We start from the raw sequence: 15,672 nt of genomic DNA on the forward strand, positions 1-15,672 counted from the left end.
ATTACAACCCAGCCTTTTGAGTTACTAATGGATCTGAAAAAATCATAGGCAGTTAGCAATGTAAGCATTAATCACTAATCATGCGACACATAATGCCTTTGCTTCACATATCCAGTAACTAATATCTGCAACACTTTTCTTACTCAGGGGTTTTCTGTGCTTGGAAGATACTAACAGACACTGGTGGAAGTATCTGTTGCACTTGAACCCCCAATTCTGCATTTCTGTTGATTGAAGTATGAGTAATGTGGGTTTTCTTAGGTACTGGCTCTATGAATTCTTAGGAGATGCCTGAAGTTGAGTTTTATTTTCTCTGGTAGAACCATGCAGTTGTTCATGGTGCTGCACCTGAGGTAATGTCTGGTGGGCTGAAGCAGGAATCTGAACAATTTCAGCTATGTCTGTCTGAGCAGAGTCCTGCTGAAAAAGCAGCGTGCAACTTGTGGCAAATGTTTGCACCTGCTTTTCTTAATGCTTTTAAATGCAGAAATTCAAATTGTTTGAAGTCACAGATTTAAGCCTAGCTCCAGGAGCTGTGGCTAGTGCTGCTGTATTTCTTTGCTGTTATTTCCATCAGGCAGTTGGAAAGGCTGGATACTCTTCAGCATTTTGTTGGCTGCTGCTTTGCACTGAGCTCCACTGAGCTCCTTTTTAATATGTACAGGTAAGACTGCAACCTTTAAGGACATAACTAAGGTCCAGGAGGGCTTCGTGCACTCCTAGCAGCTTGGGGCTGTGTGGGACAAAGGTAATGTGAATGTGGTAGTGTGGGCCCAAAGCAGTGTTAGCTATGTGAAATTAGCATCTTGTCTTGGCTCTGGTGGTGTTATGTGCTTGTTCAGTGCACCTGGCAGTCACTGTACAATGGTGCTGGCAATACATGTGATGAATTAAGATCTTCTGTGTTGAATTAAAATCTGCCTTCTATCTCAGGAGTTGCTGTCTCTGCAAGAGTTAAAAGCAGTGATGCCTTCTCAGAGCCTCTTCTGAGTGGGTGGGAACTGTTTTTACAAGATGTATTATGATCAGCTACATCTTAATCACTTCTTATCAGTTGTGCAGTTTTCTTTCTTCTTTTGTTTTCATCTGTAGTGATCAGTCCTTTGACACTTTGTTCTGTATCTTTGGGATTCCTCAGTCCCTGCTGGGTTTGAGTCTTACATAAAAAATGTGGTGAGAGACAGCGTATGGTTCCGCAAAGGCAATGTGAACGCAAGGACTGTGTTAAGTCAAACATGAAATAAGTGAGAACTGCACAGCTGTGGCAGTGGAGTGGCAGGCACATCGGTTTGAGGTGTCTGTTACAAGTTTCTGTCCCTGGGACAGCTGGCATCCAGAGCAGCAGGAAGCAATTAATGTGAAAATTCATTTGCCTCTGTGGATGAATTGCAGCACTTGTGTTAGGAATCAGGTGCAGCTCTGTGATTTAGGGAAGATCATGGGTAGAGGGAAACCAGCACAGCCAGCTCATGCACCCAGCGTTAGCCTTCAGCGTATGTTGGGGGCAGCGTTTGGATAAACAATACTCATGCACATTTGCAGCATTTCATGCTCCAGTAATTTCTGCCTGGGGGTGATGATCTTCAAGAATTTTATTATTTTTACTGTTGGTAGAAGTCAGAGTGTAGCTTGGAGGTTTTAGGGCTCACTGAGTCATCCTCTTCTACCATACAAAATCCACGTTTGCTGAGGTGCAGCCCTTCACGCATCCCCACTCACATCCAAACTGACCTTTGTCAGCAGCTGCAGAATGGATGGGATGTCATTGAAATGTGTCAGCCTTCTTGTGTTCATAGAACAGGCCCTCTACTGCTACATTATATGCCTCTCACATTTTAGCACGTTTTAAATATTTGTGTCTAGAAAAGAAAGCACTGTCATTTGTTTCAAAGCATGCAATTGTTTTTACCTGTCTTTTCATTTATGTTCCATCTCTGGCTCTCTGGTCTCATTAGGAAATACGATGTGTTTGACAGACTGTATCAGCAGGCTCTAAGTTTAACTCCAAGGGAAATTTGAGCCTCCAAAATATAGCTACTAATGTAGAGAAACACAAGTGTATGTTTTCTTCTATGTGAGTAGGCAAACAAAGCTTCTTAACAAAATCCTTTTTGTAAACAATGGCAACGTTGCTAGTCCTATGATCTTACCCAGTATTCATGATAGGTCTTGTAACACAGAGGAAAGTAAAACAAGCTGATTTTATTATGTATTTTCGGAAGCAACTGTTTTTTGAGTCTGTAGGTTATAATGCTGAAGACGATCTAGGTGCATCCAGATGGGGACGAATTCAGGATGCAGGTGTTTATAGAGTTTAGCCAGACCTTGCCCATTTTTCAGCTGTTCTAGAAGCCTGGCTAAGGGTTGGCATGTCAACTTGCCTACAACAACATCCAGAGTTCTCTTATTGATGGCAATTCAGAAGTGTTGATGAGTCCTCCTGAAGTACTTCTAAATATCTGATCACATACTGTGATTTGTGTGAAAATGGCACTGGACTGTTAGCCGTATTTGCTCTTTATGAAACAAATGCTGAAGAGCCATAAAGCTGTATTTGCCATGTTTTGGTTTAAGTGCTTTAAAAAGAAAGAAAAAGGGCACATGAATCAAAGCGATATTACCCACATTGCAAGTCAGGATATTCAATCCATTGTGTTTTTAAGGGATTATTTCGGGATTATGTGGCTGCTGCTTGCATGGAAAGGATGAACAAAGGATGAACTATGCAGTGCAGCCCCAGTCATAGCTCACCTTGTTGCCATGCAGTTTACATCTCTCTTTCTGTTGTATTCTGAGAACTTCCCCAGCGTGCTGATGTTTGTGTGCGTGGCTGGCTCCATCAGACTGCATCTGCTGAAAACACAGAGATGTGCTCTGCTGTGCTGCATGCTTTAAGAACTGCTGGCTTTATCTGGTGACAGATCAGCCTCATCAGAAAAATCTATTCAGACATTGTTCCTAGATCTAACCCCGCACACCTTCTCTGATCTTCAGAGCTCCTGGTGACCAGGTATCTCCTTCACCCTGTTGTACTTTCATTGCCAGACAGAACTGTGTACTTCCTGAAAGCATGTGTGATGCACAGTGGGAGGTGCATGTGAACAGAATGGCTGTAACAATGCTAATGATGATGTGCCTAATGACAGCCCTGTCTGCACTGCAGTGATTTATACCATTGTTCTTAAGGAAAAAAATATGGTCCACAGTGCCCAGGAAAATCTCTGCTGGAATGCCCCTCATGCTCAGCTTCCTCTTGCAAAACGCGCCACAAACTATTCCATTACAGTGATTACAAATAGAATTTCTCCTTCCCAAATATGTATGTCTGCTGAATAAGTTCTAATTAGCATGTCAGCACTGTTATGGTGCCTAGCCCTAGCAGGAGACAGTGTGCCTCCTCATGGCTTGTGGAATGTTGAAACTGTGTTTTGAAACTTCAGATGTCCTGCTTATCTGGGAGCAACAACCTTCCCTGGACAGAATGCTGTTTTGCTGAAGAGTTTGAAGTAATGACTCTGCATTTAGTGCCAGGTAGCAGGAGTGTGTCCTTCTGCAGGAGTATCCTCTTGGTACCACTTGCCGTGTTCTGCCTGAAGGAAGGTGACACAGAGACCCTCTATCACAGGCAGTGTTTGTCCCTGGGCCCAGAGCAGGTGATCACTGTCACAAGGTCCATCCTGTCCTGCCCTTGGCTCCTCATTGTGACCACCATCTCTCTAGGGATGTGAGGACAGCGTGAGATGCTGATGACATTTTAAACCAAGGGAGAACCTATGGGAGGAAGAAGAGTGATGAGGCCTCACTCTGGGAAGGTCTGGCAGAAGGTTGCAGCTTTCTGCAGTGATCATCTCAGAACTTTGAGTGGGGAATACAGGGAGCAAGGTGAACAAAGAGCAACAGTGTGGAACTGGCGACTGGTCGGAGAAAAACAGGGCAGGCAAGGAGGAGCATTACAAAGCGCTCATCAAATTCACATGCAAATATTAATGCTGGCGTAGTACTGAACTGCGTGGATGGAGATGTGTAGATCTAAATTTGTGTTCCTTTATAAATCACCTTAGAGATATAATCTTGGCTTCTTTTAATCAAACATGAACAATTTGCTTATGTTCTTTGCTGTCTGTCTTTGTTGGTTGTTCTTCAGTATCCGTCTTGACTATTGCTTGTGAGAAAGCAGTTTCCCTGAGCTCTAATGTGTAAAGTTCTGTTTCCTCCTTGGCAGGAGAAATTCCCATTTGTAGCTCTAACTGAAATGCTTTCTTCTTTGGCTCTCACTTACTTCTCTGCCAGACAGATAAAGGTGGTCTGCCTTCACTGTATGGTTTCCAATCTACTTCAGACAGAAGCAGCTGTAAATGAATGTTGATTGTGATAAGCATCCTGCCCACTGCATTGCAGGCTGAAGTTCATCTGTTGCGTACGCTCTCTGTGAAACAGACCACAGTAACCTGCAACATCATGTGAGTGAATGAGACAAGGACTTTATGCAGCTCTGAAGTATTTGGCTATTATTTCTACATCAAACTGTGTTAGGGAATCTGCTTTGGGAGGCACAGTTGTTTAGCTCAGTGGTCACATACTGCACGCTGAATGTTGCAAAAAATAATTTCCTTAATCAGAAAAGACAACTTGTTTGTCAGTAATTTGAAATGCAGCTCACTATCATTCACCTTCAAATGTAAATATTTTAATACTCCCATAAGAAATTACCTCGGGGAATGAGCTTGCAGAGAAACAAATTTTGATCTCAGAAGTTTCTAGTTCCTCAGGTATTGTGGCATGCTGCAGTGAGGAAATGCTGTGCAGCACCCAGACCCAAGGCTTCCGGTGGTTCCAAGGTAACTCCTCATGTCCTCTCTCTGTACCAGCAGCTGTGGCAACTGCTCACTGAGAACCAGCAGGCTGATACTTCAAAATCTGGTTATGAAATACTGTCAGTTGTTCCCCATAAGATCCTCACAAAGGCCACAGGAAAGTTCACTTCGATGTTCACTGCTTTAGCAGAACAATGTTATGCTATGGAAAGGGCTCTTAATGCAGGAAAAGATCTTTTGAAGGGACGACCACTTTCACCCTTGCAACCATTTTCTGTGGGATGCTTAGAGATTGTCTGATATCAATGCTTGAAATTCTACAGGAAAAAAAAAAGTAGGCAAGAAAAATTTATATTTTACTATCTTAATCCACATTCCTCTATTTTTCCATCTTATGTGAAAAAAAAATTTCTAGGATACATTTTCAAGTAATAGATAACTATTAGTCAATCCTTTTCATATAAACTCAATGTGAACTGAAGGTTACGACAAAATACAAAGCAGGTACTGAATGTTCATCATCTAGAACAACTACTTTCCCTTAACACAAATGATGAAGAAGGAAGTTTTATTCCTTACAGATACTTAAGTTCTAAATACCACGATTTTACAAAGGATGTCTTAGAAATAGGCTGAGTTATGATACTGTAAAAAATAGTTTGCATTTTATCGTCTCAACAAATACGGAAGTTCAATGTTTAATTTTACACAGACCATTAAATCTCAGTATTTACAATATGCAACTTTGCAGTAACTGCCACTTCATATTGTTTTAGAATTACTGATAGGGCAAGGCTGCTCCAAAAGTAATGCCTCCTATTTTATTATGTTGGTGTCCGAAGCAAGGGTGCAGAATTAAATTCTCCCATGCAGAAAAAGTGGCACCCACTGACGTTCACTGACACTTAGTGAATGTTTCTGGAGATCAAACAGTGGATGGGAGCACAGTGAGATGTGAGTGGTGTGTTTCAGCAGTGATGACAGTGACAGTGGTCGCCTCCACTGGTGCACATTTTTGTGAGCACAGTATGGAGCCTCTTGTTTGTCACTGATGAAAATGCACAGCTCATGGTGGTGACTAGTTAAAAAGTAGTGTTTTATAGCTGAGAATTTACTGCGTGATAGTGTTATTGTTCTCTTTGTTGTAGTTCTGTGGACATGTTGCTTTCAGAGCAACCTATGTATTAATTTTTTTTCCTTCTAGATTTCAATTACGAAACAATCTTTCTCTTTGCTTTCAAACCACATCAGATTAACAGTATTTAATTTGGTTAAATCATACTTTGAAGTATATACGATAGAACTGCTAACAACCTACATAAAAAAGGGAAGAGTACACGTGTAGCAGAGGTTTCACCAACACTTCCACGATCAGTTGCACTTTCTTGCTTCACAATTTTCTTTAAATGTTTCTTTACATTTTAGATTTCAGCTTTAGGAAATAAATGGATCTCCTGATTGGCTCTCACACAAAAAAACCACAATTCAGAGGTTAATTCTGACCTCATATACATCTTGTGTACACCATACAAGTCTCACTACAAAGAGAAACTAGGCCATGAATTAATCCACGTTGTTTTCCCTACGTTTTCTCCTACTGTATATTCAGTCATCATAAAATCATCAAGGTTGGAAAAGGCCTCTAAGACCCTCCAGTCCAACCATCCACCTGCCACAGATGTCAAGCCATGTCCCTGAGTACAACATCTACTCTTTCCTCAAACACCTCCATGGCTGCTGACTCCACCAGCCTCTGGGCAGCCTGTTCCAGTACCTTGCTTCTCCTTCTGAGAATTTTCCCTAATGTCCAACCCGAATCTCCACAGATGCAATTTAAGGCCGTTAAGTCTGTCACTGTTCTACCAATGTAACCTGGGAGAAGAGACCGACCTCCACCTCGCCACAACCACAACTGGCTCACTGTAGAGAGCAATAATGTCTCCTCTGAATCTTTTCCTCTCTGGGCTAAACAATCTGTTTCCTCAGCCACTCCCTGTAAGACTTATGTGTTCCCTCCCCCTCCCCCCCCCAAAAATCTTCCACAGAAAGAGTTTGTGCAACACTTGGTCTTGTTTAACTTCATCCCGTTGGCCTCAGCCCATCATTGCAGATCCCTTTGTAGGGCCTTCCTACTCTCAGGCAGATTGACGCTTCCACTCAGCTTAGTGGAAGTGACATAGTGAGGGTGCACTCCATTCCCTCATCCAAATTGTCAAGATACTGATCAGGATTGGCTCCAATACTGGCCCCTAGGGAATGTGTTGAAATAACAAAGCCAGCATTTGGAATATTTTTTGGGGGGAGTTTAGTCCCAGAGAACCTAGCTGGACGATCCTCTGCCTTCCAGTACTTTGCTTGGGATCACAGTGCTGTAAATAGTATGGTTTCCATTTGTGTATGGAATGAGTTTCAAATAGAAGAATTAAACAATGCCAGAAATACAGTTAGTAAATTACACTGATGTTTTTTTGAGCTGCTTCTGGAAGGCAAATTTTGAATTTGGTTTATTACCAATTGACTGAGAAAGAAAGGAGGGGCTTAGAGGTGCATTTGTGTGTACAGGTGACAGACCTCTAGTGGACACAATTACTAAGTGCTTGGAAAACAAACTTCTGAAGTCTGTTTAAAAGGTTTTTTTCATTATATGTGTAAAAATAGAATGCGTTCATCACTCTAGTATAGTTCTAAGTGTGGGGTCTCAGGAAATCATTTAACATTACCTACTTTTTCAACTGTTCAAATCCATAGTGCTGTTCTAGCTCAAGCAGCTACATCAGGATAAGGAAAGTGCCACACATCAGCTGAAGGCAGCTGGACTGCAATAGGTTCTGGCTTCTTTACCCACACTGTTGATATCTTCTGCTCAGCCAGTGCAGGGAGGATATTTAGGAGCTAAATATTCTGCACTTGGACTTCCTTATACCAGGGAAGTTAATATGAAGAACACTTCGGTCCAGCTGTTCCATGAATACAAGAAGAAGGCAGGATATGAAAATAAATCCGCCAGGAATCAAAACTACCAGAAGGCAGGATATGAAAATAAATCCGCCAGGAATCAAAACTACCACCAAGGTCATTAAATTTATTAACTTCTTAAAAAATCATACAAAGACAATAGTTGACACAATAATATTAGCTGAAGATCTTGAGAACAATCACACATGGCACACATTTGGATACTACTAAAAGTAAAAGTCTTTTTTTCTATGGTGACATACCTCAATATCTAAACAATCATCTTCCTGTGAATATGGATCAATGACAGGAACAAGGAGAACTCTTGGCACTGTGCCGTCCAGTGCACTACGTGAACACTTACAGGGTGAAAACAGGTTTTATTCAGTTTTTCATGTTTGAGAACAGACCTTTTCTTTCAAGGTTATATAAAATACATTTAAGAAAAGGATGACGTCACATTTTTCTATGAAAGAGAAAGCATATTTAAAAGCTTAAGTCATGGGTGTCCAACCTGTTGGTTTGTCTGGGTCAAACTGGGTGAATAAGAATTATTTTGGGACGCAAATACGTAGTCTGTTTCAAAAGTAATGTATCCTATTTATTTTCTGGAAGACTACAACCGATACATAGAGCACAGTAATACTGTTTGACAGAGCCACTAACATGATGGTCTGGGGCAGGGGGCAGGCCACAGGTTGGACATGCCTGGCTTAAGTAAAACCAGCAAATAGCTGAACTGAGGTAAACTTACAAAACAAACACCTCTTTTCAGTGATTAAAGGGCTAAAATGGAGTCAAAACCTCGAAGACGACAACTGACAGCCACGAAAGAACCAGCTGTTATTCCTTGATACTTTGAAGTAGCTTTAATAAATGAGACTCAATAACCTGTTGAACTAAAGCCAAGAAATGATTTGGGTTAATCAGGGTTCAGTGTTTTTTCAAGTCTTTAAGGTCTGTACTGTTTTTTCTGGCAGATACTGACAGGCAGGAATTAATTCACTCTGAGAAGGCAGTTTACATTCCTTCAGAAAAGAAGCACCTCATATAATAAAAAACAACATAAATGGTTTGAAGGCAGATGGGGATGATGATCTGTTCTCTGGTTTGAATAGGCATATGCCAAGCAAATCTCAAAATGTATAAATGGCTTATTAGAAACTACATCTCTTAAGCATTTTGAGATTGAACTCTTGAAGGAGCCCTACATCTAAATACCTCTGAAGTTACTGGCTCCCCCACATGTGTATTAGGACTCTGTTTGGAAGAGCAACGTGTGCAGTTCTGGCTTATTTTAGATTCAGTTCCAGATTGTGTAACAACAGATACTTCACAGCTTTCAAACTGAAGGCATCACGAGGGGAAAAAAAAAATAAATCTGTGAAGAATCCAATCTTTGCCTCTTTGTCTTCCAGAGCCAAATAGGGTAGCCTACTTCATTAATCTCTTCATTCTTTATGTCTGCCTTCAAGGCAAACCAGAGCTAGTACAAGCAAGAAGTTTTGCCAACTGCATCACACTCCAATGAAACACCGCACTGGGTTGAGTGGTTTGGAAGGGCTGGATGCACTGTTATTATTGCCCAGTACAACTCACAGTCCTTGCACAGGGCTGGGGAGCAGCTCATCTCTCCCTGACTGGATTATGACTGCAACAGACCTACACACTCCCTTATACATGCCCACAGATGTAGATTCACACTAGTGCCATTTTCTCTCATCAGGGACTTGGCTTTCTGAACCAATAAGGAAAAGTACTAATTTTATGCTGATATATTTAGGTGTGTTAAGGCTCTGAGAATAGGGATTTTCTTTCAGCTTTGTAACTAATAAAACTCTATTAGGCCACTGCCGCAGCTGCACGAGGAAGGAGCAGCAAAACCAAAAATTAAAGAATGTACATTTGCAATACCTACCACTCCGATAGCCCAAGGCTACAGCCAAATCCATGGAATTATAGCCAGCATCTGTTTCGATAGTTGGATCAGCACCACTTTCTATGCAAAACACGAAAAGAAAACCAAGTCAGATTTTTGACAGTAAGAACTGGTAACACATCCATTCAGTAATTCATTTTGGATAGGCTGCTTACCAAGAAGAATTTTTACACATTTCACATGGTTCCCATGCACTGCATACAGTAGAGGCGTACCTCCATTCTGCAAAAGCAGTAAAGAGCCTTAGACACTTAGCAATTGAGTGGCCTGGAATTTTAAGTCCTTAGCATACCAGTATAGTTGCATATATCACACATTCATCCCTGGATGCATTTAGGGTCAGGCTGGATGTGGCTCTGGGCAGTCTGGTCTAGTGGCTGGCTACCCTGCCCACAGCAGGGAGGTTGAAACTAGATGATCTTTGAGTCCTTTTCAACCCAGGCCATTCTATGATATCAGAACAAGACTTCATGAGTTTTACACAAAAATCAGGTTATCAGTTTTAGTTCTCTAAAACTTCCATCTTTTTTCAGCTAACAGTGACATTATACTCTCACACCTCTAATCAGACTCAGCATTAGTTTCATTTTCTTTTTTACCAATAAGTCAGAATTAGCAGCACCAACTTTTATGTTATCAAAGAACATCCTATGTAAGTTTGGGAGAACAGTTTTAAAATCCAAGCCAATGCTCTGCTTCAAAGTTCTGACCAGGCATACACTGATGTAAATTCAAGCCAGAGACTTACCCAGTCATACTCATTGACATCAACTCCACAGTCGAGCAGCATTTTTACAATATCTGTGTACCCTTTGCTGCAAGCCAGTGAGAGGGCACTTTCTCGCCCTTTCCCCAGAATCTGAGGATCCGCACCCTGAAATAATGGGGAAGAAAAAAAAAAAAAAAGAAAAAAAAAAAAAAAGAAAGCTAACCAATTTGTTTTGAAGTGAGATTTTACAGAGAACTTTACAAGTTTTAAACATATAGCGGAACTGACAAAACTTTGGGAAAATAAACTACCAAGTAAATCAAGAAATTTAAAATGAAGTGTGCTCTTTTTCCTTACATTCTGGAGGAGAAATTCCACCACTGCTATCTGCCCATGAGCTGCAGCCCACATCAGAGGGGTAAATCCTTCTTCATCCTTATGATTGATTACATTTTCTGTTCAAAGCAAAATATACCACTTATTAATCCCTTTCATAATATATGGTAGAATGAATGCTTAGTCATATCCATTGTGAATGAACTGAGGTAGGAGCATGTTCTAAAGTCACTCAAATTTTAACTTTAAAAATAAATTTCTATAACAGTGGTGATGAAAATATCCTTGTCCAAGGGGAAAAAAAAAGACTAAAATTTAGTAGCTGAGTTTTTGTTTTTAGGTTCTATAAACCCAGCTCTGTTTTTACTCAGAAAAAAGTTTTAAGTTGCCTCTAATATGGGTTTCATATTTGGAGAGAAGTCCTGTTTCAAAAGTAAAGAAGCTTCTTAAGCAGCCAACTGAATTAGTTGGATTTAAATCTTTTAAATTTTCATTCTTACTGTAGCACCACAATAAGCATTTTTATTGATTACTAACATTTCAAAAAACAATTTGACCTCCAGATAGACAACTCACTGAGAAGGTATACACACTCAGATATTCACTTCTTGCTTTCTGTGAAAGTTTTAACAGAAGGACTGAAAACAAGCCTGGTTATTAATAACAGAGTAAGCATACTTTGTGAACAATACTCAATTCAATGTAATACAGATATAAAGGTTGAAATTTTCTGTATGTACTATAGACACAACTACCACGCTGAAGAATACAATACAACTTGGAATGAGTGCTCTTATATAGCAAGCTTGATCCATAGCTTAAATTCCCAACATACAGTTCCCTATTGTTGATCAATTAAATAGAATCAGAAAGTTTCAATTAACAGTATGCATTTAAATGATAAATAACAACAACAAAAATCAAGAAAACCAAGCCAACTTCACCTCTTTTGATAGAACTAACATTCTCTTAAAAGTTTACAGATCACCCACAGTGCGGGAAGCAGGGAAAATTACAGATTTCTCAACTTCCATCAATGTTAATGTTTCATTTTAAATGCAAATCAAAGCACTGAGTGAAACGAGAGTCATAGAAAACAACAGTTCACCTGCAAAGAACAGGTATCTCGAAAGTCAAAAGTTGGAAGGGACTCTCTATCGTATCAGATTTGGAGATCTCTTTAATGCATCTTCAGTGAAAAAGCTGAGTGTAGCAGGATATAAGTGCACGAGATAAAGAGGGAGGTATTTAACCTTTCCTCAGACTCACCCTGTTCAATACGTGTGGCCAGATACAACATTTCTCCCTGAGCAGCCAGCTGGTGAACTGATAAAGCTGCAGAAAAGAAAGCAAGAAGAGGTAATACAGACATCAGTTTTCATTCTGATGTTTGGAGGTGGGCATGGAACATCCATTGGCTTGAACTATACAGAGTCCAGTCATGACAGTGTAGATATATATCACCTTTTACTCTGAATCATTATCATAAAATGTGAGACCTTTCCAAATAATTTCATAAGTTTCCATAATTTTTTAATTAATGTAGAAATTATGGTAAAAGGTTCTTTACATTGGCTTCTGAGAAGGCAATGTGCTACCCTTTCCCATTTTTGGTCAGCAACCCCAGAGCATATTAAGAACATTTATCAAATTGAAACAAACTTATTTTGATATTTTACGATTGTGTAATTTACAAATGACATTTATTGTGTGAAGAGACCACAAAATATCTGGAAAACCCAAACATGACTCTTATTCGCTACAAGGTGGGACAGAGCAGACATTACAGAACTCTGTACAACATGACACCTACCAAGGAAGAATAAAGTGGTGAGTTTTTTTGTTTTTAATCAAAAGTGCCAAGCCATGAAGACAGTAGCACTCTTTAAGGAGTTACGAAAGAGAACTCTTTGATCCCATAGTAAATACTGCACAAGGGCATGGTTCTGACAATCACAACCTGGGGCAAATCTGAAAGATGCTCAGGAAGAAATATACACAATAAGTTATCTCAGATCTACACAATAAGAAAATCAGCTAACGATTACATAATATGTAAATATACCATCTCTTTTTTTTTCTTTTCCCTCTCTGATCAGTGCATGAAAGCTTTCTTTTTCTGGCAGACTACCTGTTTTAGCCAGGCTGAGGTCTATGTCAAGATCTACTTTTCCCAATTTATTTAAATTGGGTCTTACTCAGTTTAAGGATGCACACTGAAGATTTAAAAGTAATTTAAAAAGACAGTAGTTCATAAGAGGTAAAGTAAATCCTAAAGAAGTTGGCTATAGAGAAAAAGCCTGAAACTAAGCATTAAAAAACCCTTGAATAATAGTGTCTTCTTGATTTTCAAGATGATAACTATGATGTTTGCAGCAGTCTGGAGCAATTACGCTTCATAAGTTCTGAAAACAATTAAATAAAATAAATAATCTGAAAATAATCTGAAAATCAGGCACAAAAGCTTAAAGCTCCAAGAGGATCGGAAAAAATCACTGTCTCTGCTTTTCAAATCAAGAACTGGACCCTTTTCTGGAAAATACACTTCAGTTATGCACTCAAAACAGGCTGGAACACTGTGACATTAAACAATGTTTTCTTCCTACACTAAAGTCTATTAAAGTGGGAAAAAAACAAAAAAGGAAAAAACTTGGCAAGCTGAGTGAACTTGCAGTTCACAACAGAATTATTAGCTGAAGGGCAGAAGGATACTTACAGTTTACAAGCAGAGGTGTTGTAGAGACTTCATTTCCCCTATGTTTGTTAGTTAGGGTAGTTGATTGTTTTATTGGTGAGAAATGCTTAGTAGCTGATGGAGTATAAACATGTCTTACTTGGATACCAGGTGAAGGAGAAGTATGGATGTTGCATTCAGCTACATTAGAGAAAACAGACATAATTTTAGTACCAGGAAGAGAATTAAATCAAAGCCACAGATTCTGACCAAGTTAGAAAGCACCAATACAGTAAGATCTTTCAGACACACACTACGTGATCTATGTAGCGTGTGCTTTTTCTATTGTGTACTACGTGAGTTGAACAAAGAGGTGTTTTCAATATAAAACATAAAACAGTGCTAGTATCCCACATTTAAGTATGGCATGTCACCAGAGACAATTTGCTGTCTAAGTGAGGAAACTCTCTGCCTAGATCTCCAACATATCTGGCATGGATTTATCAGGTACTGCTTGGCATTCAGTACACTCACTAGCACTCTCCAGTGCAAAGAATACAATGCGAATATTGTAGCACTAAGAGTCTTCACCAAGACTTCTTCCACTCCTGTCGGATAAAATAACTGCATTATTGATGCCTTATAAGTGTTTATCCATCAGGAATAGATATATTCCAAACCAGCTTACAGAAAATGCAACAGAAGTGGCTGTGAAGCCAATTATTAAAGGGTTAAACTCTTTATAATTAGTAATTAGTGACAGGAAACTAATCCACATGCACACAGAATTCACTGTATAGAGAACCTTGTGGTCATAAATCCAAGTGCAAATTTCATAAGAGAGCCAGTAAGAATAGGGTAACAGGATACATTCAAAATTCCACTTTGTTTGCCAAGCAGCTACAGCAGAAGTTATCAAATTAAGTGATTTTTGACCCTGGATCTGCAGGATTATTTCTAAAAGGTTCACAGTTGTTACCTAAGAAAAACAACCCTACTTCTGACAGGTCTAAATTTCTCGTACAAGTCTGCAGCTCCGCTAGAAAGCATTCAGGGCCTTTAAACACAGTGAAATCATGGAAACCCATAGTAGGTCTGTGTATTCGTTATAGAAAAAGTGTAAAATTAAACATAATGACATGACAAACTACTCAGAGTCCAGAATACTGAATTAAACACTGAAAAAAAGCACACTTTTTAAGGGTAAACAGAAATCTTAAAAATTATTTTTCCCATCAATACGCTCTGCCATTAAAGAGCACAGATCAATTCTTATGAAGCTGGACAGAAGTGGTTAGAGAACAGCTGCAGGGAACAATTTACAGAACAGCAGCAGCATTCACTTTCAAACTGAATCAGCAAGATGATCACTGCAGTGACTACAAGCTGTATGGGTATGACAAAGTCAACTGCATCACTGACGTTACTCTGTCATTGTAGTAGTGGAAAGAAAAGTAAGGTTTTGTAAAGACATATACATTCAACATGGTATAGCTCATCTTAGACTTTCATCTTGCTACCAGAAATAACCTTGTTTTTAAAATCCGCATCAGCTCTTTATGAATTAAAAGCTTTTTGTGCTGTTACTTCTTCAACTTTTTTTGATTAAAAAACCAAACCAACAAACCTAAAAGTGCGACATAAAAAATCCTGGGGGAAATGAATTATACAGTAATAAACGATCAAGCTTATTAAAAAATGCTAGCAGAAAATATCTTAGAAACTATTACTGATTAACACACATACATGGCACAGGCTTTTTAAAAAACAGAGCATGATGAGACAGTCTGGACATAACAACTTGTACCATAAAAGTTCAACCTTTAAACAGGACAGATGCCACTTCCAGGTCAGAGTTAACTTGGTCTTGAATATTTTTACTGTCCTCCTCATTCAGAGACTTCACAAATCGCGAGCAGACGTTCATATCAAATCTATTGGGTAAAATGAACTTCATGCCCATAGCCACACTATGGGATGGGCCCTCCTCTGTGCTGGAGTCAAGCTGGTGCTCCACCTTGATGTCTGGCATGGGTGGAAGGCTGTAACTAGTGGTACACTCTTCCACAATTAGCTGGGCCCCGGTGTCTAAGTTAGCTGAAGATGCCATGGCTTCGGTTGCGTGACACTTTTATGGAAAGTATTTCCTCATGGTTTCCAGCCAAGAGCAGCCCTGGTCAGCCAAGCTCCAAGGAGATCCTACCTGTAGTCAAACACAGATAAGATACTGGTGAAGTGACACACT

General features: G+C 39.7%; 1 protein-coding gene across 1 annotated transcript; it reads right to left on the reverse strand.

Moving 5' to 3' along the window:
- Window positions 1–8,612: 8,612 nt before the first annotated feature.
- On the reverse strand, window positions 8,613–15,540 carry ANKRA2 (ankyrin repeat family A member 2; the record flags this gene model as incomplete). The annotated part of the gene is made up of 8 exons (XM_079548157.1): window positions 15,249–15,540; window positions 13,470–13,628; window positions 12,023–12,088; window positions 10,775–10,872; window positions 10,457–10,582; window positions 9,864–9,930; window positions 9,688–9,768; window positions 8,613–8,668 (listed from the first exon to the last, which is right to left on the reverse strand). Exons 1-8 carry the CDS (start codon window positions 15,535–15,537, stop codon window positions 8,613–8,615), a joined length of 942 nt encoding a protein of 313 aa, XP_079404283.1. The 5' UTR covers window positions 15,538–15,540.
- Window positions 15,541–15,672: the final 132 nt, after the last annotated feature.

This window comes from Tetrao urogallus (genome assembly GCF_951394365.1).
Source record: "Tetrao urogallus genome assembly, chromosome: Z".
Classification (NCBI taxonomy): domain Eukaryota; kingdom Metazoa; phylum Chordata; class Aves; order Galliformes; family Phasianidae; genus Tetrao; species Tetrao urogallus.